The sequence below is a fragment of the Camelus bactrianus genome, chromosome 6 (assembly GCF_048773025.1).
Source record: "Camelus bactrianus isolate YW-2024 breed Bactrian camel chromosome 6, ASM4877302v1, whole genome shotgun sequence".
Taxonomy (NCBI): Eukaryota; Metazoa; Chordata; class Mammalia; order Artiodactyla; family Camelidae; genus Camelus; species Camelus bactrianus.
In genome coordinates this window covers 64,183,662-64,209,353 of record NC_133544.1, presented here as the reverse complement: position 1 = coordinate 64,209,353, position 25,692 = coordinate 64,183,662, and the positions used below count along the sequence as shown (strand labels likewise).

The 25,692-nt window shown below is 43.3% G+C and overlaps 1 protein-coding gene and 1 long non-coding RNA gene across 4 annotated transcripts in view; one reads left to right on the top strand and one right to left on the bottom strand.

Annotated features, from left to right (window-relative positions):
- The window catches only part of SALL2 (spalt like transcription factor 2), a 13,057-nt gene extending 4,878 nt beyond the window's left edge, over positions 1-8,179 (bottom strand). The window contains exon 1 of one of the 3 annotated variants that reach the window (XM_045512603.2): positions 7,952-8,179. In XM_045512603.2, coding sequence (XP_045368559.1) covers positions 7,952-8,024 — 73 coding nt within the window. In that variant the 5' untranslated portion in view covers positions 8,025-8,179. Of the gene's footprint in view, positions 1-172; positions 493-7,951 lie in introns of those variants that run through there. The other 2 variants (XM_010949632.3, XM_074365821.1) reach the window with 2 other exon arrangements.
- LOC123615220 (uncharacterized) lies at positions 4,082-25,692 on the top strand. Its single transcript, XR_006722784.2, has 4 exons — positions 4,082-4,420; positions 20,719-20,823; positions 24,075-24,133; positions 24,636-25,692. It is a non-coding gene; the product is annotated as an uncharacterized LOC123615220 (long non-coding RNA).

The following is a 25,692-nucleotide window of genomic DNA, read 5'->3' as shown; positions in this document are numbered from 1 at the left end:
CTTCTCCTCCACCGCCCCCCCCCCCGCCCCAGGCCAAAGGCGGGACCAACGACTGGGTGTGAGGAGCCGGTCCTATGTAGAGAATCGTGCATTTCATCTCGTCCACCGAAAAGTCCTTCCCCCCGCGCGTCCCCTCCGCCCCCACCCCTGCCCAGGCTGGGCCCTACCGCACCTCCAAGCTCCGCCGGCTCCCCGCAGGGCCCCCCGAGACGAGAGTTCCTCCCGGCTTCGTGCGCCATGGTTGTGCGGGAGGTGGAAGGCCGGGGGTAGTGGGAGACAATGGGAATCTGGATTGGGGGAGGCGGCAGTGGCGGCCGGGGCTGCGGCAGCCTCTGCGCCCAGCGGCCCAGACTGCAGAGATGGAGATCGGCGGCGGCGGGGCTGGGAGCCGCGGAGGAGGGGGAGGGGAACGAGGAGGCGCGGAGGAGGGGAGGAGCTGGAGCGAGAAAGCTGGGAGAGGGGAGATGGGGGAGGAGCTGCTAGGGAGGGGAGTCTGTGGGGAGGAGCTGCTGGGGAGGGAGGCGGGAGCTGGAGGAGGAGGGGGGGGGGAGCGGGAGAAAGATGTGTGGGGGCGGGAGCCCAGAGCCCAGGAGGGTTTCCGGAGGCTCAGTGACAGGTGCTGTGGGACACGGTGGGGGTCCACCTTTCCTTGCCCTCTGCCAGCTCCCCCCATCTCCAGATGTCTTTGCCAAGGCCTGCCCCCACCCCCACCCCAGCAAGCTCAAGGGGGCACAGTAGGAAACTCAGCCTTGCTCAATAGAGCAAAGCGATAGGCTTCTCTTATTTTCCTTTGGATAAAGGATCCGCTGAGGCTGGAAAACATGGACTCCAGAGAGGGTGGTCTGATCTCAGAGGTCTGCGAGTCAGAGCGGGAGGGGAATCCCTGAACATCTACTGCTCATCCATACATACACCCCCCCCAAACACCCCAAAATTTGTCCCCCTCTCCCACCGTATTCCCCATCCCCCCTCACAAAAGAAGTTTCTCAGGGTGGGAGGCTGCGAGGTAGAATTTCCAAGGAAGTCATTTCAGGACTCCTCTCTGCGGAACACTAAGCCCCTTTACTCCCCGTCTCTCCTCCCCCAGAATAATAGCTGAATGCGAGTTACTCCACAGATCACCCGGCCCACACTTAATTTAAAGAGTTTATGCTTATTTACGGAACTATCTCCTATTTAATACCCTCTTCTCTGCCCTTCTTCCTCCATTGTCCATCTCTGGCAACACAGTTGGGTTTGGGGAGATGTGAGCCAGCAGAGGCCTACAGAGGCCCACCTAGCTCTAACCTGGGGGGAGGGGAGCTCCTCCTGAAACAATGGGAAAAATGCAGGACGAGCTACCAGGCAGCCTCTCAGCACATAAAGCCCCTTTTAGCCCCAACCTGGTTTGAATGCCTGGAAATGACTTAGCACCTGCTCCCTGGCACAGAGGTGGCCTCCTATTCAGAGGGGATAAGTAGGGGTAAGATGCCTCCTGGACCAGGTCCTCTGCATTTGCTTTCTACCTTGAAATGAGACCTAAGGGGTTTCCTGCTTCCTAAAAGAGCTTATCTTACTTATAGGAAGTGACCACAAGCCCTTACTTTTGTGGTTTGCCAGGGCATCGGTAAATCCACATTGTTCCAGTCCCACTTCTGTTCTTGCCTGTCTGGTAAACTGAGGCATAGTGGTCAGTAACACCATGCTAAGCCACCGTTTCCCTTTTTATAAAGTGATAATACTACAGGTATGCTCTCTTCCTCAAAGAAATATTGTGGGGATAAAAACCTTTAAAAACTCGACCAACAATACGTACACATGGGACTTTAAATTTTGGGAGGAGTCCCAATATTATGTATTAAAGAAATTACATTGTCAGTGACAAAGCGATTAAGCTAAAATACACATATACTGAAATTAGAACTGTTTTCCTGTTGTTTATGAATCATTCATTTCCGAGGCTGATATTGGCATATGTATGTCAAGGGAAGGGAGACCTTTTGACATCTACTTTCACTGAAACATTGTGTTGAATCATATTTTGAAACTTCAGATAATCACAAGGGCCTTAACATTGTGTGTGTGTGTGTGTTGGGGGGAACGTAATTAGGTTTATTTATTTATTCTTTAATGGAGGTACTGGGGATTGAACCCAGGATCCCGTCCATGATAATCATGCACTCTACCGGTTGAGCTATACCCTCCCCCCTAACATTGTGAATGATGTCTCTGAAACAGATGAAGTAGATGCTTCCAGGCCTGACCCTTGCAATGAGGGAGGTGGTTTCTGTTTCAATTATGGCAAGTCACAGGTTAATGCAATGTTGTTTATTTTCACACATGAGGAAATTGAAGCTTGGAGAGGTTAAATGACGTTTCCAGGTCCACACAGTAGTTCAGTGAAGCCAGCATTCAGAATTTTGACTCCTGTATCCAGTGCTTTCTCAAGCACATCAACATGGTGTGGCTTCCCTAAGCTAGAGAAAGGGCCCTGTGTGGCTCCTATCTGCCATTTGCTCTCTGGCCTCAGTAAGGGAGAGGGAATCAGATGGAAGCTTTCTACTGAGCATTTGTTAATTAGCATTGAACATTTGATATCAAGTTGCTGTTTTGTCAAGTCTTCCGACAAGAAAAAAAATCCTTTTCTTTTCATCTTCTCCTGGGAAACACTGTCCCCTTTCTTGCTCTTTAATGAAAGTTGCTTTCTGATGCGTAATTTGATCCATGCTCTTCTTTAAGGTAAATTTAGTCCCTGGTGAAAGGTGACGGATCAACAGCCACCTGTAAGAGGAACCCTCTATTTCTCAGCACTTTGCACTCAATGCCTATCCTGAAAAGGGGGGCAGGATTCTTAGGCAGACATGAATGAAGCCATAAACACAGGAATAAACTAAGCTGGTAATGGTGTCCCTAGATAGCAGATAAGGGGAGGTAAGCTATCCTGGGTCACATGCAAAGTCTGGGATGGACGTAGGACTGAGACCTGGACATGCTTGTTTAGATTTATAAAGAGCTGAAATGACAAGGAAAAAGGAAACCAGGTGACTCTCTAAACCTGGTGGCGCATCAGACTTGGGAGAGAATGGCTGGGAGAACAAAAAGAAAAATAGGTGAGTAGCAGGGTGGTAGGGTTGAACAGAGGTTCTCAAACTTTGCTGCCCATTAGAATTACTGGGAGAGCTTTTAAAAATCCCAAGGGCCAGGTTGTAACCCAGATCAATTAATTCAGATTCCCTGAGGGTGGGATTTAAGCATCAGTGTTTGTAAAGCTCCTCAAGTGATTCCAATGTACAGCCAAGGATGAGCCCCGCAGTACATATCAGAGGCGTGCCCTCCCCATCAAACCTTCTCACAAATCGTATCTGTGCTCAACTTGGCCAAAATTAGGAAGTAGGCAAATGAGTTGCTCGAAGCTAAATCTTCCCGTCAGGTTCCCTCTCTACTCTGTCCAGAGCCACACTTTGGCTCTCTTGCATCCTGCGTCCATGAACAGAATTTGATATGATTTACACCTGACTGTGAACTTAAGTGATTGTATTGCCCTTCCCAGGGTATGTGCATCTTTAGCCATATTTCCAATTGTAAAATGAAAGGTTTTGTTCTACACAGAGTTCAACCATCATCCAGCCACTAAAGAAACAAAGCACACTATGTAAGGCCCTGCCTAAATTTACTGTTAATGTTGAACCAGCACCAATTGGTAGTGTTCATAATTGAGTTGTCTGTAACTGCTGCTGTGGGTACTTCTAAGGGAGAATGTTTCATCTTCTCTTCCTCACTCCTCTCTCCTAAGTACCTACTCATACTCCTCTGCCACCCACACCTAGTGAGTGGCCTGTGCAACACAGTGGACATCTGGTGCTAAGTGAGAAAAATATATTTATTTCCAGAATAGGAATATCTTAGATCAAACACAAAAAGGTTTTTTTTTTTTCAATAGTCATTTTCTGACATCAAAGGACTCAGCACTTAACATGGACTCCACACCATCTTACAGATCTGACCCTCTTACCAAGTACAGTGATTAAAAGTGCCAGCTCTGAATCAAACAGACCTGAGTCCAAGTTCCAGCACTTTCTAATCTTCGTGACCTTGGGAATGTTTCTTAATTTCTCTAAGGCTTGGATTTCTTTTAAAAATGGGGGGATAGTCACAGAAAAGGAATGAAATTCTTGTACATGCTACAATGTGGATGAGCCTTGAAAACATTGTGCTAAGATGAAATGAGCCAGTCACAAAAGCATAACTGTTACATGATTTCATTATACGAGATACCTAGAATTGATAAATTCATAGAGATAGAAAGTAGAATGGTGACTGCCAGTAGCTGGCAGCGTGGGATGAAGGCGATGTGGAGTTACTGTTTAATGGGTATAGAGTTTCAAGTTTTGCAAGGTGAGAGAGTTCTGGACATGGATGGTGGTGATGGCTGCCCAATGTTGTGAGTATACTTAACGCCACTGAATTGTATGCCTTAAAATGGTATATTTTGTCATGTATATTTTCCTGTAAATTCTAAAAAAAAAAAAAAAATTAATGGAAGTAATAATAGCAGAGTTGGGAGGAATGAACAAGAGGGAATACATACAGGGCCTGGCATGGGACCTGACAAATAGTAAATGCTCTGCGGATATTAACGATGAATGCTGTTATTCAAAGGCTAAACGTTGAATCCCTGGGAGAAGAATGGACTTGCCCAAGGTCACAAAGCTTCCGAGTCCATGCTGGATTAAAAAACCAGGATTTCTGCTTCCTTATTCAGGGCGCTCTTGCACCATGAGTTACTTTCTATCTACTCAGGAATGTTTTCTTTTTGACCCAGGGGTCCTTAGGGCTGAAAGGCTCAGGACTGAACACCCTGAGAGATGATGCTTTTTACTTCCAGCTATAAAGAGAACAGAACCCTCAAAACTCTATATTTTTGCCTTCCTTCCCCTTTTGCTGCTCTTGCTGTCTGGCAACCTCCATTTCTCCCTCTAGATCTGTTTGGCTGTTGTCCTGGTTTCTCCTTCTCACTAAATATCTGGGTTTCTGATCATTTCTTTTATTTCCCAGATGTACTAATTTACATCTTCCCTATTCACATCCCTTATGGTCTCGAATCCAGATTTCTAGACTCTGTAGGGGAGAGAGAACATTTTTTTTTTCTCTCCAGAGTTTTTAAGTAAATAGACTATTTCCTTCTCATCACTTATGTGCAATAACTATTCCGTTAGGTTTTGGTGTACTGGTTAGGGAAGCTGAGCAGAAACAGGGCTGGAAAACAGGTTTTTCAGACTGTGTCTTGGTAATGTCTTAGGTCACTGCAGAGATGAGGCTTTTAAAATGTGCAACAAAGCCTCAGCATTTGCTTGTCACATATGGTAAACATTGCCTAAAAGAAGGCAAAGACTCCTGGAAACCTTAGTGGCACCCTCGCCTACTAAATAAATGTCTGCGGATATTCATGATGGTACCCATGGTTTCATGGGTACACCGGTAAAAGGACACACATAAGAGCCCCCAAATAAGAGCCCTCCCTACCTAATTCTGGGGCATGCAGAACAAGAAAATGTCTCTGGGGTAGAAGGAAAACTCAGGAGCCTGAAGATCACATATGCAAATAGAAACCCTATTTATATATCTTCTAAGAGCAGAAAGGAATTTTAGATTTGATCAAATATTAGCTACCTCATCTTACAAATGAGACCCAATGACAGTCCAGGTCATGCAAGTAGCCCAGGATATTTCACTCTCAGGAAAATTCTGAACAGAAAATCCTGAGGCTTTCTTAAGGCAGATCTTTCTTAAGGTTACTATTGCTTTCTTGCTCCTTACATGTGCGTTTCTGACTTTTACGGTTCAAAGGCAAAATTTCAACTGAAATTTGTTGCTGCCATTGGGTTCCAGCCTGCACAGTTTCTATGGGGATGGCTTTGTAGCAGCATCCCTGTGCCCCTGAATGTTCACAGCCCCAAACGAGAGCTATAGTTCAAGGGGCTTGAGAATCCACTCAGGGCAGTTGTGGAAGATTTCTTGTGACTCCCTCCCAGATTTTTCTCAGCAGTGGTATGGGGATTGGGTGAGCTGAAGGTACAGGGAGATGAGGGGAGAGGATTGGAGAGGAGAGGCCTCTGGGGTGGAAGGGATTCAGCATTGTTCCACAATCTAACCAGCAGGGGAGCAGGACTGTAAGGCATCTCTGAGGCTCTGGGGGGAAGTCTCCTGTAGAGCAGGAGGAGGAAACATCCGGCCTGCAGCAGCATTAAGGAGGGTTAACGTGTCCCAGGAGGGAAGGATGCCACCAGCACGAACCTCTAAATATTGGCACAGTGGGAATCCCAGTAAAGCACTAACTTGAGGGGGGGATGTTTTTTACCCAAAACACTGTATGTCTGTTAAGGTTGTTTCATAGCACACAGTGCACTGATTTGATCTCAAGTCTTTTTTTTTTTTTTTATAACAGGTGCAAAGGTAAATTTAATCTATGATTTAGTTTTAGTCAATACAAATACATTATCCTAGGGCACACATCTTATAAAGAAATGCTTAAGTTCGCCAAGAGGCTCCTGTGCTTTATATACGTATAAGACTAGTACCCACATATTAAGTAGTTATTGATGCTAGGGACGGTACCACAAGTATGAAGCACATATTTATGCTAGTTACTTTTCCAAGTGTATTGACATGTATTAGCTCATTTCTATTCTTACCATCATTTAATGAGGTAGCGAGTAATATTCATCCCTATTTTACAGGTGAGGAAACTGAGGCAGAAAGGCAAAGTAAACCAACCAAGGTTGCATAGCTAACCAAGTGGTAGAGCCAGGATTTGAATCCTGAAAAGTCTGGCTTCAGAACCCTTGTGCTTAATCCTACACTACATTGTCGGGTAAATCAACTCTTTGCTAAATAAATGGTTTATCCCTGGGCCAGAGCTTTCAAACTTTCACAGTGTGAACATACGTAGCCATATCAGATTGTCCAAAACTTGCTTGATCCTAAAAATGACCTGAACATTTGCAAAGATAGAGATTCCCAGCCTCTAGCCCAGATCTACCCACAATCTAGCAAGTTTGGAGGACCCTAATTTAGGTGGGGTGAGAAGCACCAGCCCTGAGTGTCACGAAGCCTAGGTTTTTGTCCTGACTATGCCTGTTTCTGAAACTTTGGGCAATGTCACTTCTCAATACCCCAGTTGCTCTGTTGGCTACCTCTTATTTACTGGAATGTTATAAGAATACATGAAAGTCTCCCCCTCATAAAGAAAATCTATTACTTAACAAACAGATGATAAAATCTTCATAATAGGATATGCATGTATTAACAGGCATGTTAACTCATCCTTTTTTTTTTTTTCTTTTTTAAGCTTGGCCTCCCTTGAAGCACAAACCTAAGCCCCTCATCCAGACCTTTCCTCCAGCCTCTACCCAGGTGACACAGATACACACCCCAAACAGGCTGCATCTGACCGACATTAGCTCTCTCCCTCTGGGAGATCTGATCTGTTCTCTGCTCAGCCCAACAATGAGAAACTTTTTTCTCTTCTCCCTCAGGGGAACCTTCATGTTTATCCAATTCATTCTCTTGCAACCCAACTCTCCAGAAAGAAAAGGGGGGAAAAATCCCACCCCTGAGAGACGGTCTTCAGGTCTGAGGAGGTTACTTAGCAACGGCACAAAGACCAGTGAGCAAAGGGGGACCTGGGGAGAAAACTCTTGGGTGGGGAGACAGAGCCAGTTTGAAAACTCCATTTCATCCAGAGAAAAACAACACGGAAAACACAAACAGAATCAACCCTGAGAAAAGCCAAGCGGGGCTTCTCCCCAGCACAGGTCACCTCCATACTCCCTGGATCTCAACTCCTTCCACCCCCCCGAGTGACCAAGTCCTCCCCCTGGTTTCGCCCATGGCCCGGGTGCCCTCCCCTTGCCCTGGCCTGACCCACACAGGCTTGGACTCAGGGCTCCCCCACCCCTCCCCAGGCACCCACCGTTCTCAGACGCGCTGGGACCTTCGCAGTCCGAGATTAACTGTTGGGGTTTCCGCTGCTTTCGCCGAGACATTCCCGGGTAGAGAGAGGTGGGATGGGGAGGGGCAACGCTCACTTAATCTTAACCGGGGTGACCTGGTCTGGTCTCCCCCTTGGGTCTGAAGCCAACTGATGCCTCTCCCCCAGTGCCAATCACTGTGAAGCAGAGACGGTCTCCCTTCCCAGGGACAGACAGACGGACGTGCGCGCTCTCTCTGATTCCCTGTCCCTGACTCTCTCTCTTTTTCTCTCTCAATCTCTGCAAGTCTTTAAAGGGGAGACGCCCCCTTTTTTTTCTTCAGCTTCTTCCCTACGCTTCTGCAGCTCCCATTGTAAAAGCAAAAATCCTAATCTTTCCGCACACTCTTTTCTTTTGTACTGCAGAGGAAAGGATTTAACCCTCTCCTCCCTGCCAGGGCTCCGGGCCTCTCCCCGAGTTGTCTGTTTAGAAAATGTCCCTCGGTTGTTCCTCTAACTCTTCCTCCAAGATCTTCACAGTGTTTTTTGGTTATTTCGTGATTCTGTGCCACCTTGTTTGATGATGTGACTGTTTCAGGGGTGCAAGCTGAAATGAGAACTTTCTGGTATATCCTTATTATAAGGCCAAGACGACCTGTCGTCAAAAATGAGGATGTGAAAGCCTGGCAAAAAGACTGAGTAAAAACGTTATGTACATGACGTATTTTGAGTATTACATCTCTTGAGATTAGCACAACAGGTTTTACTACTCCTATTTATAGATGATCCTCTTTATAGATGAACCAAAAGACTCAGTGAGGTTAAGTAACCTACCTAAGGTTGCACAGCTATGATGTAACAGAGGCAGGCCGGGAAGCCAGGTCTGCCTGACCGTAGTCTGGCGTTTTCCCCCTCTCTATATTGTTAAAGGTATAACATGCCACCAGACTCCTAGCATAAAAAAAAAAAAAAAAAGTGATTGATCTTAATGAATCGAATTTCATTTAAAACAGCAACAGGATTAGTGGCTTTTCTGTCTCTCCCACTCCTGTCCAGCTCCCAGAGTTGAAGGGAGGCCACCTTTGAGAAGATGATAGAGATGAGCTCCCTGGTACTGCAGAGTGGGAGCTACACGGAGGCATTTTCAGCTCAGTTTTATGGGGTGGGGGTGGGGGTGTTAGGTTTGTTTGTTTGTTTGTTTGTTTGTTTAATGGAGGTACTGGGGATTGAACCCAGGACCTTGTGCATGCTAAGCCTGTGTTCTACCACTGACCTATACTCTCCCCAAACTTTCCAAAATGTAACGGACTCTCCAGTAAATTTGTGAGCTCTCTGTAATATGTTCTCACAGATGCTGAAAACAATTGTCAAGGGTTCTGTGGAAAGAGTTTTCCTGTGGATATAAAGTTTGACCTTTAAGAATTCCTTCATCTCCAGAATACATCCTTTGGCAACCAACCAGGGCTCTCTTTCCTCAGCCTGCATACTTAAGGGTGATTCGTTTATTGTTCCTTAATCTCTGGTCTTGCTGTTCCTACCTGAATTTGAGTAATACTATACTACTGGGCATGTTACATCCAGATATGCCCTATCTTCTAGCTCTAATGCCTAGGTCTTCTTCTTTTAACTGTATTTCCATTTTACTCTTCTGGCTTAGATGAGAAGCATCTGAGACACCATCAGGCAGGCAAAGTGGGAATTATTTTCCCCTTTGGAGTTTAGTGATGTAAATATCTGGTGGCTGTGTCTTCAAAGAATAGTGAAGCTCACTCACAGTTTTGGGTACCAACTTGAAGTTTCCTTTGTTTTTTCCTTTATACAAGCCTGGGCTAGTTCGGCAATACCAAGAAAGGGAGAGAGAGAGACCACAGATGGTAGGAGGATTGCTGGTGAAAAATGAGGCAGGTACCCCCATCTGAAGAGATTTGGGAGGCACTCTGATCTTTGCTTTGGAGTTCACTGAATCTCCATTATTTTCCCAGTCTCCTGGGGTCAGGACCTTGAGTAGCTCCCTCGTGGTCTACCCTTGGAATGCTTGCTGTCACTGTCTGATTCATCCTGTTAACCTCCCTGTGGTAGACAGATGCAGTTATCACTCAGTTGTGGGAGGGGAAACGGGAACACTGAGGCCAGGAAAGTTTCTAATTTCTCGGTGAAATAGACTGGGTTTTGCACCTTGTCATTCCACTGTTTCCATCATATACTTCCTTTTTGAGGACAGGAAATGACAGAAGGAACATAGCTTTCTGCTTTTCTCAGGAGTCTGCAGATCTCCGAGGGCAGATCTGGGGACCCAGTATTCATCTCCTTCCTGAGTCTTGTCTGTCTGATGTTTTCCTCTTTTGGTCCACCCTCCTTCTTGCTGGCCTTATTGTGAAAGGACGGGCTCTTTCCCCTCCTCTCCTTTCTTCCGCCCTCCCCCATTTACCATTTTTTCCCTTTTACCTCTCCGCTGTGGCCTCTTGACCTCCCCACAGAGTTACAAAAGTAAAATCCTTGAAGAGATGCTGCTGTGGGAATGTTAATGAGCCGTCCCCACAAAGGGGCAAAGGCTTTACTTCACTGAGTTGGAAAAAAGCCCCTTTGAAAAGGGGTTTCTGTGTGTGGTGAAGTGGAGAGGGGAGGGGAAGGAAAGAGGGGGAGGGAGAGGGAGAAAAGGGAGGGAGAGAAAGAGCTAGAGAGTGAAAGAAGGAGAGGGGGAAATGAGAGAGAGAAAGAGAGAGAGAGACAGAGAGAGAATTAGCAGCAGAAGAGAATATTAAAGCAACACCTTTCTTTCTTCAAATGGTGATTTAACTTTTGGAAAATGTTCCAAGGTCATTTGACCTTGTAAACTAAGCATTTACGTTCCCAAGAAGCTGAAGAGGCACTCAGGGGCATTGAAGATAATAAAGGATAGGAAAAAGGGACTTGTCCTGGTACCCTACCCCCAGTTCCTTCCCGTGTGGGGAGCCTGAGAGTCTCCAGGGGGAATCTTCTAGTTGGGGGAGTTGGTGGTGAAGATGAGCTCTTTCTTCCGGCTTTGTGATTCCTTCTTATGATATCTTCTAATTTGTTCAACATTTTCTATTTTTGCTCCCCTATTGGCTATTAGCCCTTAAATTTTTTTCTCTTCAGGAATAGTTTAAAGTACTATTTACAATGTGGAGCCAATTTTCAAGCCAGACCACTCTAGCATAATCTGTATCCTTCATTTGTGAGCACAGGTTGCCTCTGAACTAGTGAAAATGGATATGAAGGTGCAGTTCATTTCAAAATTAACGTCCTTAAGAAGGAAATGTATGTTGCTGCTTTTTTTTTTTTAAATTGAAGTATCATTGAATGTTGTTGCTTTTTAAAGAAAGCCAGATGTTATGTTTGACTCTCAGAGATTTTTCTACACATCGTTCTGTGATATCAGCACAACACTCCAGTTAAAGCAGCCCAGAGCTGAGAGGAACGAAGAGAAGGTGACTGGAATGAGATCCTTGGAAGAGAAAGAAGAGGGGCCAGTCTGGGATGCTAATTCCCAGAGCTCTGTACCCTTGTACACTCCCCTGGACTCACTGAAGTCACATGGGGGAATTTATCAAGAACTCCCATTTCTAGCCTCCACCCCTGATCTACTTAATCTGAATCTCTGGGGGTGAGGTCCAAGATTTTCAAATAAGCTCCTAAATGATTCTTTCCCAGAGTCAAGTATAAGACAACTGAGCTTGACTGTTGGTGTCTAAACCAGGGGCTCTGGGTTCCTAGGGGACTGCAGTGTTGTTGCAATGGAATCCCTCTACACAGGAAGGGAGCCTAGCCTGTGGCCCCAATAAATAACATGCCTCTCAAATATATGTATTGCTGTTGGCCAAATGTTTGTTGATGTTACTGAGATTCATATACTTTTTGTTTTACTTTTTTTTTATTGAGTTATAGTCATTTTACAATGTTGTGTCAAATTCCAGTGCAGAGCACAATTTTTCAGTTATACACGAACATACATATACTCATTGTCACATTTTTTTTCCCGCTGTGAGCCACCACAAGATCTTGTATATATTCCCCTGTGCTATACCGTGTAATCTTGTTTATCTATTCTGCATATGCCTGTCAGTATCTAGAAATTTTGAAATCCCAGTCTGTCCCTTCCCACCCCCAACCCCCTTGGAAATTCATATACTTTTAAGTCATTGAAAAGTGTTAAAACTCATGGTGGCTTTTGCCCTAAAAATACAATGATAGTCATGTGGGCGTCCAGGCAAGTTTTTGGTATTTCATTCAAGGCTTCTCTCAGGACAATACTCTGCTCTTAGCATTCCTCGTTTTCTAGTTTGTAGAAAAGCAGGCACTGTGAAAAGTTTTCCTCTACCTTCCTAAAAGTTAGACTCCCATGAGGAATTTGATTTCAGTTGCAAGAGAACTAAGCTAGGAATCTAGAAACATATGTAACCTTTTTATTGATAACCATAATCACAGCTAATCATAGCTTGGGTGCATTCTACGTGCCACAACCTTTGATTACATGGTCTCATTTAATCCTTAAAATAACTGCAAGGGAAGCATTATATAATCCCCATCTTAGACAAGCAGAACACCCCATTTTATAAATGGAGAAATTGAGGCATAGAAAGGCACGGTAGCTTTCTTGTTCAAGGTCTTACAGCTGATAAGTGGCAGATTCAAATTTGCCCAAGCAAGGCCCAATTGGACAGCCTGTGCTTTTTTCCACCACAATGTAACAATTTATTGCCACCCCACTGCTTTCTGCCTCTGTTATACGCCTCACTTTCTGGCTGCAGACCTGGAGGATGACTTAGAACTTTCAACTTCCAATGAAAAGCTGAAGACTTACAAATAAACATCTACGACAAATTATGGCTCTTATAATTACATGTACTACCCCACATTCTTTGTCTTGCTAGCATTAAGGGAGTAGAGCAATAAAGAGTAAGGGCAAAGTGCCCTTTCAAAACTTTATTAAATAAGAAAGCATTGGCAAGCAATCCTTGGTCTTATTAGATGATTTCCGCCTGGCCTCTTTCAGGTGGCAGTTGCCATGGTGTTTTAGGGGCAGAGGGAGGGAGAGAAGATCAGGAGGGTCATTCAGACTGAGCCTTGTCTGGTGTTTCTTTTCAGACTTTATTCTGCAAAGGACGGCAAGAATTGAAACATTCATAAGAGAAAGGATAGAAGTTATTCTTTTTGCTTTCCTTGGTTTTTCTGTGTTACTCAGGTTAAATAAAGGGGAAACTGATTTTGTGAAGAGGTCAAGGTAGTGGAACAGGGAAGGGTAGCTGTGGGGGAAGGGCCATGAGCCTAACAGGCAGTGGGGAGGAGCCTAGAGTGGGGGTGGGGAGGAATACGTGGGTTTGTGTTTTCAGGGGAGAAATAATAGGAACAATTTGCTAAAGTTCTGGGGATCTTGAGATTGGTCATTTGAAAGAAAATCAACAAATCAACAAAGGATGAAAGAAAATCAATGAATCAACAAATGAGGTACAAATACAAATAGTGAGGGTAAGGGGGGTGGAGCATGATGACAAAGGGAAAAAAAAGAAAAGATAAACCAAGCTGTGAGAAAGGAAAACAAGTCAGAGTGATGGGAAAGAAACAGTTAAGTCACAGAGGAAAGTCTTTGGAGGAATACAAACAAATGGATTGAAGTATGTCAGAAAATATGAATAACTGACAACCTGTAGTAGAAACATGGTCAGAGCTTTCAGGAGGAAACTTTAAGAAGAGGAACAAGTGGACTTTTAAGGACTTTGGACCGAGAAAGGGCCACAGGGATCATCTCCAAATCTCACTTTTCAGATAAGGAAACTATGACCAAGAGCGGTTAAGTGACTTTTCAAAAGCTTCTCCTGAACCAGATCTTATCTCAGGGACTTGCCCTTTGTCTACACCATGAAACTGGAGAATAAATGGGAAGAGGCAAGAATGAGCGGTAACCCAAGCATAAGTAAAAATTTAAAAGTTAGATCTTAATTTCTCCATGTTCTCTAGAATTTATGAACTTTCTTTTCTTGTGGGGACCATTGTGTTTTAGGAGCCAAGTCCATTCTGATAACTTCATACTTTAAACGATTTCAGTCAAATAATAATAATCCCTTCCCCACATTGGAACCATTCCCAGGAAAGGAATACTTCAGTGACTAATATAAGGATTGAGAAACATTTTGATGATGCCAATTGATTCCTAATTATATTTTAAGTGCAAATCCTTTAAATCTGCCCTTGGTAGAGTTTATTCATTCACATTCATTTATTCAACAAATATTTTTAAAGCATTTACTATGTGCTGAGTACCTAGTACACAACAGATAATAAAGCAAATATCCAGTTTATTATTATGCAGCTATTTTGTAATTACTTGGACTTCAATCTTTTGGTATAACTCTTTGTTATTTTTTAAACATTTTTAAATTTCTAAATTATACCACTGCTTTATTCCTCATCCATAATTAGGGTAACCCCAGGATTCTTAGGGACTTCTTTTTTCTTTTCTTTTTGTTGGGGAAAATAATTAGGTTTGTTTGTTTGTTTGTTTATTTTTAAGTGGAGGTACTGGGGATTGAATCCAGGACCTTGTGCATGCTAGGCATGCACTCTGTCTTTGAGTTATATCCTCTCCCTGCTTAGGGACTTCTGATGTGGCTCCTCATTTATCCTGGAACTGCTCATATGGCCTCAAAATGAGCCAGGACCCATGGTTCTCATGGTGTTTATTAGAGTTTACTCTAAAAGACAGTTTACTCTAAAAGATAGAGCAAAATAAGGAGAGCTGATGGGCAAATCAAAGCCAGAATCCTTGAGGAGAGATAGGATGAGCTGAAGATCTCAAAGGCAACCTGCTAGTCCAAGCAGGCTGGAATAGGATAGCAAATGAGTTAACAGAGAGAGGAGCTAAGAACTGGAAGGATTGCCGTGAATGTTGACTTTATTGGACTTGTGGGTTTGAGGTGAATAGCAACTAGCTTAAATATGGAATTTAAAGATGTATGGTGTATATTGTGGAGAATTTTGTGCTTCTCTTCAATGAAGCATTTTAATGAGACTGAATGACAACATGCTACTTATGTGATTTAATAATTATACACTTTTGATTCATTATTCTTTGTCCATCTTAAAGTGCTATGTACTTTTCTGGACCCCATGATCATCCTAATCCCACAGAATCTAACATGAAGTTCAGGAATTTACTACACATGTTGTGAATGCTCTCTCTCCTTTCTTTCTCTTCCTTACTTTAGATAGATAGATAGACACATATCTATGTCTATATATCTGTGTATATATGTATATTATCTTCCTCTCTCTCTCTCTCTCTCTCTCTCTCTATATATATATATATATACACACACACATAGAGAGCAGGATAAAAATATCTTTTAAAATGTATATGCTAAGATAAGGAGAGGGGGTCAGTGGATTTGGAGGAGAAACTTAATGACCAAATTCTACTCTATGAGGTTTAGATTTTTCCTTGCCCTATTTGGTTCAATGACATTTGTTCCCATCTTTTTGTCAAGAGATAAATGTTACCAGGATGCATGTTTCCAAAAAGTCTGAAGGAACAGAGAGGGTAAAGAGGGAAAATTGGGAGAAATAAGCCTGTTATTCAAGGGGAGTATTCTTTCCATCACCTGCCCCCATTTTTATACTGCAAACCTCCCCATCCTTCCACACACACCATTTCTAAGCTGTCCATCTTCATTCAGTCAACTTGAAATCTCAGTATTAACTTTTTTGTTTCTTGAAATGAAAGAAGGAACACTCCCTTCCTACCCCCAGTAAGATACCTGAAAATAGCTTTAGAAAATAAACTCAATAAAATCACATTACATACTTTAAAATCTTAGAAAACAAACAAAAATGTCATAAGCACTAGAGTAAGATGAAATCCCTTTTAAAGTTAAGTTCGGTTTAAAATAAGAGCATTAAAAGTATATAATTTTTAAAATAAAAAGCACATTTATATGAAAGCATAGTTTGGCCATTCTTTGATACCCACTGGGTACCTACAGAATACTAGCTGGGAATAATGCATGTGAATGTGACCTCATGTCCTCTCTACCCTTCAAGAGCTTGTATTGAAAATCTGCTTCACAAATAGAGCTCATATGACACATATTTTCATTTTTAGTGGGGAAACCATTGACTTGGGTTCTAGTAGACTCTTTTACTTCCCAGTTAAGTCACTGGGAAAATGTCTTTGTCTATGCAGACCTCAGTCTCCTCATTTGTGATGATGAGATTAGACCAGATGACTTTAACACCCGGGCTTTAAACTCTGTGCTTTAAATATGACTAGCTACATCAATCCACAGAATATGTCTATTGTGACAGTTTCTACATAGGGTCCTGCAATAATAAATCCATGGGAGTTTCTAAAGGCATCAGTTAAAGCAAAGTCACTCAGCGTCAAAGTTGAAAACCCCCGAAGAAGGAATGCACCAGAGACTGTTTGCTCTGGTATTGGAACAGATTATCGTTTCTTTCGCTGAGCATCAAATGATATAGATGGCCTGCATTTAGGAGGTAGGTAGAATAAAAACAATACACTTCTCAATATGGAATCACACTTGTGCTCATATCAAAGAGGGACAAGAGAACTGAGAGACTCACTCCGCGCTCACTGATGGAATGCCAGAGCGGATGACTACATTCCAACTACATTCCTAAAGCTGCTTTTTCTCCCTTTCTTTTGCAGACCTTCATGTAATTGTAATTGAATTTGCATATCAAAATTTAATTTGAATTGCATTAATTAACAATATTAAAATTAACCAACAATCCTCAGGCCTGCTGACCTTGTGACCTCTCTAGAAGTCAGTCTAGTCCAAAACCAAAGCAGCTTATAGGTTCATCTCCAGATGGCAGAATCATCTTGGGATTTAAACCCAAGCCCAAGCCAGAGAAATCCTTTCCTTCTTTTGGGATATAAGGACCAAGGCAGCTAGATCTTCCAACTAGTTATATTCTCAGCAAACATTTATCAAACGCATTTCATATTTCACTCACTGGACCTGCATTTAAAAAATACACACTTCTCCATATAAAGTCACATGCATACTCACATTAAGAGAGAAACAAGAGAACTGAGATGCTGGGGTTACAAAAGTAAATAAGACATGGACCTTGCCTCTCCTTGAGGGGGAAATATTAAACCAGAAAATGTAATATGATGTGAGGAAATTTCATAGAGGATGCGCAAAGTTCTGTGGGAAGAAGAGAGGAGATTTGACTTGGACTGATTGTTTTTGGCAATAAGTGATCCATCAATTCATCCAACCACACATCTACCCCTCCCTTTCTTCCTCTCTCCCTCTAGTAAGCAAATATCCGTAGTTAGTTACTATATATAAAACACTGTGCTAGGTGTCATAAATGCAAAGAGAATAAAAACAGATCCTTTTTGGAGGAGTGTTAACTTGGTATGGGAGATCAAACAGGTAAGCAGGTAATGCTAATAGCTACTCTTTTGGGGCCTCTTCCATGTGAGTCTCTGTCTTGCAGTGATCTCGTGAGGTAGATAGTGGTATTCCCATTTTACCAGTTAGAAATTGAGGTTTAGAGAGGTTAGTAGATTGCTAAGGGTCATGCAGCCGTGAATTATGGAACTGAGGCTCCAACACATTTATCTTACAACAAAATCTGCACTCCAAAGACTATATGGATTCTGGGGTTTGGCTTTTTAGGTTTAAATTGCCTTCACCACTTATCCACTGCAAAATTCTGGCCATTTTACTTAGCTTCTCTGAGCCTCAGTTTCCTCATATAAAAATGAGGTTAATAGTACCTACTTCATAGGATTGTGGTAGAGATTTAACAAAAGTCAGTTAAAGCATTTGGCCCAGGGGCTGGCCAATCCCTCAAGCTCACTACATTTGGTGGCTAATGTTATTATGCTGTCCTGTGTAGGTAGCAAATGGTGAGTGCTATGAGAAATGCAGATCAAATGTGTACACATTCAGAGGAAGGAAAGGTCACTTCCAATTGGAGGGCAGGAGGGTGAATAGATTAAAGGAGGATCATGAAGAATAAGTTTTCAAAAAAAAAAAAAGTAAGACTTGAACATTTAGACTCTAAAATTTACAATTGAAGGCTCTGTGAGGAAAGCAGCAAGGAACTTGTTACCTGTGGGAGGTGACAAGCAATCAAAATGCAAGTAAATAAATGAGATAATTACAGAGAGCGGTAATTAAACAGGATAATGGGAGAGAAAGCGAGGTGAAAAGATAGGGCTAGAAGGTAAGCGATTAAGAGGGAAAACTTGATTCTATCTGCAGGTAGGGTGCCGTTCATATGCAGATGACTGCTATCTGTGAATGGGTCCTGAATAATAGCCCAAACTGACGGAAATGCAAATACTCTTAGAAACAGGGGCTATTAGTAATGCAAATATGAAAAACCTCTGATTTAAGCAGAAAAGCAACAAAACCTTCTAATCAATCTTTGAATGAATTGATCTCTGAATGAACACATTCACATCCTTATGATTCTGATGACAAGAAAAGATAATATTTTTTCTTTGTCTCTAGTTTGTCTTCTCTCAAGTTAGAACTGAGTAAAATTAGTCCAGGCCATCCTAGTCTTACTGCTCACTTATTAATTCAGCCATTCAACAAATACTTTACTGAGAGTTTACTGTGGGCCAGGCACTGTCCTATGCCTAGGGAATACAGTGGATGGTCTTTCCTTGGAGCTCTCATCTCTTGCTCTAGAGTGCTTTTGGAACAGGAAGACACATCAGGACCCCAGGTGGGTTCTGACAGCTCTACTGATGCTTTTTGGATAGGGGTTGGAGAGGGCCTGGTCATATAAAGGGCCCGGAGTGTACTGAAATGGTCTATGTTGAGAAAACAAAGTACCCCTAATTAGAGAATTTTGGAAAAGATTTTAACATCCCCCAAATTTTATTTGCACTAAAACATTATCTGCCTTTCGCATTCCTCTGTGCACCCCATTCCATGGCTCACCCCATCTCCCCTCCTCCCGTACCTGTCATCTTTTGCTAGCCAAATTTACCAAATAAATCTCTTTTTTCCTAACCATTCCAACTCCTGCTGTTTTTCACAGCCAGTCTCTGGGCTCAGCCCCAAGCCATGAGGGGCAGTAAATGGATTCAGAGTTGCTGCTCAAACACAGATCCCCATGGAAACCAAAGGACTAAGAAAACAAAAAGAGAGGAAGAGGCAGCCACTGCCTGACCTTTCATGCTCACTCTCCAAATTCTTTTCGCTCTTGGGCGTGAAGGCAAGTGCTTATTTGTATAACTGGTGGAACCAAAGAACCTGACCCCTGCCCCCACCCCCAAATTTCTTAAGAACCTCTCGTCTCTTTGATAGCGAAGTGAAGAGCGATGGAACATCTCCACCTGGTGGTAGAAATACCAAATTACCTCCAAGATGCGAGATTAATGAGTGAGTCTGCAATGCAGGCTGCTGCAAAAGGAAGAGGATGCAAAGATGTAATGTGCAGGAGCCACTTCTAGGAAAGTGTTTAGCATTTAGTACTTGCTCCTTCTCATGTACATTAAAAATATTTAAATATCATCTTTCTGTTGAAGACTTTTTTTTTTTTTTTTGCATCCAACGCAAACATGCGTACATAAGGTCTAGTCTCAACCCTCCTGACGCCACAGTAGATATTTCCTATCTGAACGTCTTGTCACTAAATGTCCAGCGTAATCCCAGAGCTGGTCAGTGCTCTTCTCTTCCTTTCTTTTCCCCTCTGGAGGGCAGCATTTGCTAGTTTACAGAGAGAAGCCAGAAGGTTTATTCCACCAGGTATATCTTCTCTGGTTCCTCCAGGGGTGTGATTCTTTCTGCTGCCACTACAGATAGTCTGCGGCCTCTGCCCCATCCCACCCACCCACAGGTTGTCTCTCTTTCTCTTCAGGAGCTAGGAGGGACTAGGGAAGGGCAGATCCATCTCCTTTCTCTTGTTTCTTAATTCCATCAGCTTTCCCAGGACGAACACACCAGAGGAACCTGTGATGTTCTTAAATGGAAAGCTAGGACAATTTTAGAAGGGAATTACAAAGTAAGAGAGAGAAAATGGAAGTTCTAGCTAGCCTGGATTTTCCCTTTCACTGTACAAGGGAAGGCACCTCAAGACTTGGATCTTCAGAGGAAGGGGTATCCTGTGAGTCCTCCCTCCGATCCTGACCTGCCAGTGGAGTGAGGGAGGCTTCAGTTTCTGGAGTTCTTTAAATCCAGTCTCTCTACTAATGAGAATGATGGGCTTGCTGGTTCCTATTCAGGTTGACGTATTAAGTGAGCACATCTCTCAAGGTCATTTATTATTGTCAGTATTAATGAATTAAGTCAACACAGTATGAGCCCATACTAAAGATACCCTACCTCCCTTTTAGCAAAGCTCTGGTCCTTACCTTGTGTTGAGGAATATATGATTCTTCCCTACTCTTCTGGGAGGGTCTGGTGGCATCATAGAAACACTTCATATTTTTGTCAACTGAAATAAAAATGCACAACATGAAAGCTGTGAGTTTCAGTTTTATTTGGGGACTCACTGAGGACTATAGCCTGACAGAGCAGCCTTTGAGGAGCTGCTCCAGAGTTGAGTGGGGAGGTCAGAACGCATGCGATTTTGGAGAAGGGGTACATGCAGTCAAGCACACGTCTTGGAAGAGGGTTACTACTAGCCATGAGGGACAGGTATCTTAGTTAATGATTTTAGTGCTTTTCTAAGTATGGGGAAACGCCAGAAATTGAGATCATACAATTTTGTCCTGAAAATATCTATCTGAAGACATGTTCTGCTCATTTTCCCAGAGCACAGAGTGCCTCATTCCTGGTCTCCATCCTGAACTCCTTTCAAGGTGTGTTGAAGGTCAGCTACTGCAGTGGTTACTGACTCCATCCTCGCAGAGACAGATGGTAAGTGACATTTTTTATTTGGCACTTTTAGTATCTGGTTGTCAGTCATAATGGATGCCGGGCTTGACAGAATTCTTTTGAATCTGATTCTCTCTGATGGGAAGGAGTGGGGGACTGGGTGAGAGGAGGGACATGCTGTTCCCTCCCACTGTATCAGTGTGTATAAACCACCACTAGTTATCTCCCTTAAAGCAGCTCTGCCTCCCAACTTTACCTTCCCTGTGGAAAGCACTCGGTTCTATTAACTGGTCAGACTTTACTTCCTCTTTCCTTCTTCCTTTTTTCCCCTCCTTCTTCCTTTTATTAAAATACTTCTCATAGCTGTGTCTCATAAAATGCAGTGGAAACATTTTCCTTCTGTTCCCACAGGTCGTCCCTAGTTCAGATCTTTGGCACTTCCCTCTGAAGGATCACCTCTGGCCCTGCTACCCCCATTTTCCCACCTCCAGACCACCCCTTCACCACCACCTTCATTCTCTGTTCCATCCTACAAACTGCTCATCAAATATCACTTGCATCGTGTCCCTTGTCTGTCCCAAATCTTTTAATGGCTCTCAAGTTGGCTACTACACTCGGTAATATTCCCCCTAGTTCCTGAAGGCCTCCTTCTTACCAACTAGCCTTCCTCTCTCTGCCTCCTCCTCCCTCTGTTGCAATTTGGCCAGGATCCTCCTGGCCCCACATTCCCTCCCACCAGGGTACCCCGCCATGTCCTAGAATCCTCCATCTATCCCTCACTACTCCAGCTCCTATGGGCCTCCTTCTTCTCTGGAAGGCTGAAATGCTTTCAGTATTCTGCCCACAACCTAACATGGGACATTGTTTGCTGCTCTTGAGAATGTGTATTAGCTTTGTCACTCCAACTAAATAGTCATCCACGTCAGAAGGGAGGTGAAGGCTTTTGTGCACCTTCTATGACACCACAGCTCTGGGCACAGCGCTGAGCACGCTGTAGGTTCTCATTAAACCTTCTGCTTGCACGTGACCTCTCCTTTCTCCATAATAGCACAGCACATTGTTTATACTTTGATTATACCACTTACCACGGTTTACCTTTTATCAAGGGTGGAGCCTGCACCTGTTTCTTTGGCTGCACTGGGAGTCCCTCAGGCATAGAGACCACATTGTATTCATTTTGCACCGTTCACAGCAGTAGGTGCTATAGTAAACGCAACACCTTTTTTCCCCCCAGCATAAATGCTTTCATATGACAGGGAGAAAAACAAGTCACATATTTTGAAGATAAATCCATTGAGAAGATAATGGTAAATTAAAAAAAAGATTTCTATAACCAATTAACTATTCTATACACATTAAAACATTTATAATTGATGTTTTAAAATTTATTCATTTAAAATTTTTCTGTGCAAAGAACTAGCGTTTCTTTCAGCGGGTAGATGCTTTGGATAATCCATTCAAGGAAAATCACTGAGTCCAACTTTATGAATCCTGTATCCTTCTTACACTACCGTACACACTGGCTGCTTATATCGAGGTCACATTTCAGGATCAGACCATCCCAGTTTGAGCAGACTCGGCAAGAGTGAGAAACATGGCTGAATTTCTTCCCCACTTTTTAAAATCCTGTATTAAGTTAAAGTAATTCTCTGGTTCTCTGGAGTTTTGAATTGGCCTGCTTTTAAGTTGCAGGCTGCTAATCGGAAGAAACCCACTCTATATACGGGTGCTTAATAAAGAATATTTGATTGCTGCTACACAGTTGAGTCCCAGACTCATAGTCATATATACATTTTTGGCAGAAGAAGTGGAAAAAAGCCCACTGTCCCTGAGTTGTGCCCCTCCACCTTTTATTTTGTAGAGCTTGGTTGTTTCTGAACATGGCTGAACTTGTGAAGGTGGTTCCAATGGAAACAATTAGCTGCGCTATTATGGAGAAAGGAGAGGTCATCCCTCTTGCTTTTGGGGATGCAGTGAGGCAAAAAGTCAACAGTTTTTTTTCTTTTGTTTAATTTAATTGAATTCTTCAAAATCCCACTCTGGCTCTTTTTCCACGATACTCTCCTAATAATAATAATAGCAGCAGTTAATGCCTATCTAACTCTTACACATTCCTTCCTCTATGCCACGCACTGTTCTAGGTGTTTTGTTCATTTGATGTTTTTACAACAACCTTACGAACAGGGCTGGGACTAGGGGTAAAGCAAGAGAGGCATCTGGGGAGCAAAATTTAAGAGACACTGACTCGTGGTCACATAAGTGCACTTTTGCACCCTAGGTACTTCTTTTGCTTCACCCTAGTCCTGGCCCTACTTATGAAGAAGGTAATAATAGATTCCCCTTTTCCAGATGAGTAAACTGAGGCACCAAGCGATGAAGTAACTTGGCTAAGGTCACACAGGTAGTGGCAGAACTGGGATTTGAATCCTAGCAGTCAGTTCTTAGAATCTGCTCTTAACCAGTCCCCTACACTGTCTTTTTGCATTCTAGGTTATTTTTTTAGGTGCTAGATTAAATTTCACCTAGTGAGATGATCTCATAATGGACACAATTAGATGTACTTCTATATAGACCCTTTGGACATAAGAGTCTGAAGAGACTTGGAAGAGGCAAATGTATCAAGGAACCTGGGCATGGCAAGGGGAGGCCGCTGGAATGTGTTTGTAACCAACAGAAACTTAAATTATGTGACTGCACAGTCAGTTGCCTAAAGAAAGAAAGTAAACATAAGGGGAGTGGTCTTCTTGGAGCCTAAGGAGGAGGGGTCAGAGATCAAGACTCTCAAACTGAACCATCACTCTCTGAGGAGAGCCACTGTGGCCACTCGCCCGGCTCCTCGTGGGTCTGAGTTGTGTCGCACCCAAATTGATATGTTGAACCTTAACCCCCAGTATAACTGTACTGGGAGACAGGGATACCTTTAAGGAGGTAATTAAGGTTACATGAGGTCATAAGGGTTGGGCCCTAATCCAGTAGGACCAGTGTCCTTATAAGAGGAGACATCAAGGATGGGTATATATAGAGAAAAGGCCATGTGAGGACACAGACAGAAGGTGGTCATCTGAAAGCCACAAGAGGCAAGCCTCCTCGGGAGAAGCCAGCCCTGTGGCACTTTGATCTTGGACTTCCAGACTCCAGACTGTGAGAAACACATTTCTGTTGTTTAAACCCCTCTGACTGTGCTGTTTTGTTTTAGCCCTAGCAGACGAGCACAAGGCCCTCCAGACCACTGGTCCCCTTTTTTCTACTTTGGTGCTCACAAGTGACCTTCTGCATATAACTTCACTTCCTAGGTACGCTGGATCCAGGACACGGGTGCTTTTCATAATGCACCTAACCTCTCTAGCCACTGGTAAGAAGTATTCCCTAATCCTGAGCCCCATAAGAAGCTCTTAAAATAACTTAAAATAATAAAAGTCCCTCAAATTTGGTATAATATGGAACTGTTCTGTGTGATGCAATTCACATTATCTTCTTAGATGAAATGAGCAATGAAAAAATTAGTTAGAATGAACTTTTAAGATATTAAGGCTTGTCCTGTGAAATTAGCCACCCACCTAATTCAACAGCACTGTGAGGCAAAAGCCTAAAGATCTTAAACCAGATTTTCTTTTCTTTCTGAGTCTCCTCTGACAGTGATTATCTAACCATTTTCCTTTCTTATAAATATCTCTTCTAAGAGTGATTATTTTAATTGGCCTACCATAGGGGTCAGGAAGAATCTATTTGTTGACAGCATCACATTTCTAGGAGACTCAGAGCTCTTCACAGCATATCTTGAAACATACCCTGTAATTTACAAGGCCCACAGTTGGAAACAAATGATTAACAGAGACCGCACCCACCCCCTCCAGCTTATTTTGCAGAGTACCAGGGAAACAGCAGGAATGGAAGCAACCTGCTAATGGCCACTTGGATTGAGCATCTGGCAGGCACATTGAGAGACTAGAGTGAGCTGATAATGAGCTCTGGACATCACAAGTCAAAAATCCACTGCTTGCAACATACAGAACCTCCTGAAACTGCACATGTGACCCATGAAGAGGCATGAAGGACAGTCACACCTGTGCAGAGAACTGTTGAAACTTACACTTATTTTCTACCAATCATTTCTGAGTCCTCTCCTCCTCTTGCTCCTTACTTCCATGAGAGATAAATACCCCACTCAACAGCGGAGACAGATTTGAGCATTGTCTCCTGTCTCCTTGCTTGGCTGCCCTGTAATAAAGCCTTTTCTGTGTCTGCAAAAGACCACTGCCGTGGGTTTTGGTCTTAACGGTGCAATGGGCAATAAACCCACTTGCTGGGTTACAATCTGAAAGGAGATTCTGGAGGGAGCCAGAATTGTCTGAGCATTATTTTGCCAAAGCTGTTATTTCACAAGGAGTACCCAAAGGAATATGTGTTCCTTCTGCTGTATTTGGAAGAAAGTTAATAATCACAGTGACAGTGTGCACTTGCCCCTGTTCAGGAGAAGACCAGCAGCAGTACTTCTTGATGGAAGGAATGAACAAGAGTTGACGTGCTGACCTTCTTCCTCTCCATCTCAGAAGCAGAAGCCCAGGCTGGGGCAGGCACATACTGCTGTCCTTGGACTCCCACAGCTATCATGCAGGATCCTAGCGTCTCCCAAACACAGTTTAGAGGGACAGCCCTCTCAGGAAGAGAGCCTAGCAGCTAGGCTAGAGGGCACCTCTCAGAGAGCTAGTAACACAGTCCCACCCCCTGCTTGTAACTACGTGTTCCATTTAAGGGCCCTTTAGGGGGATTCTGGGAATCAGCACAGGAAGAAGGCATGAGAAACAGTCCATTTTCTTCATAGGGGAGTGCTTTCTTCCATGAATTCTTTCAAATTGTACTTGGCACATCTCCCCCTGGTTTTGTGTATACACGGGATGAAATAAAAAATCA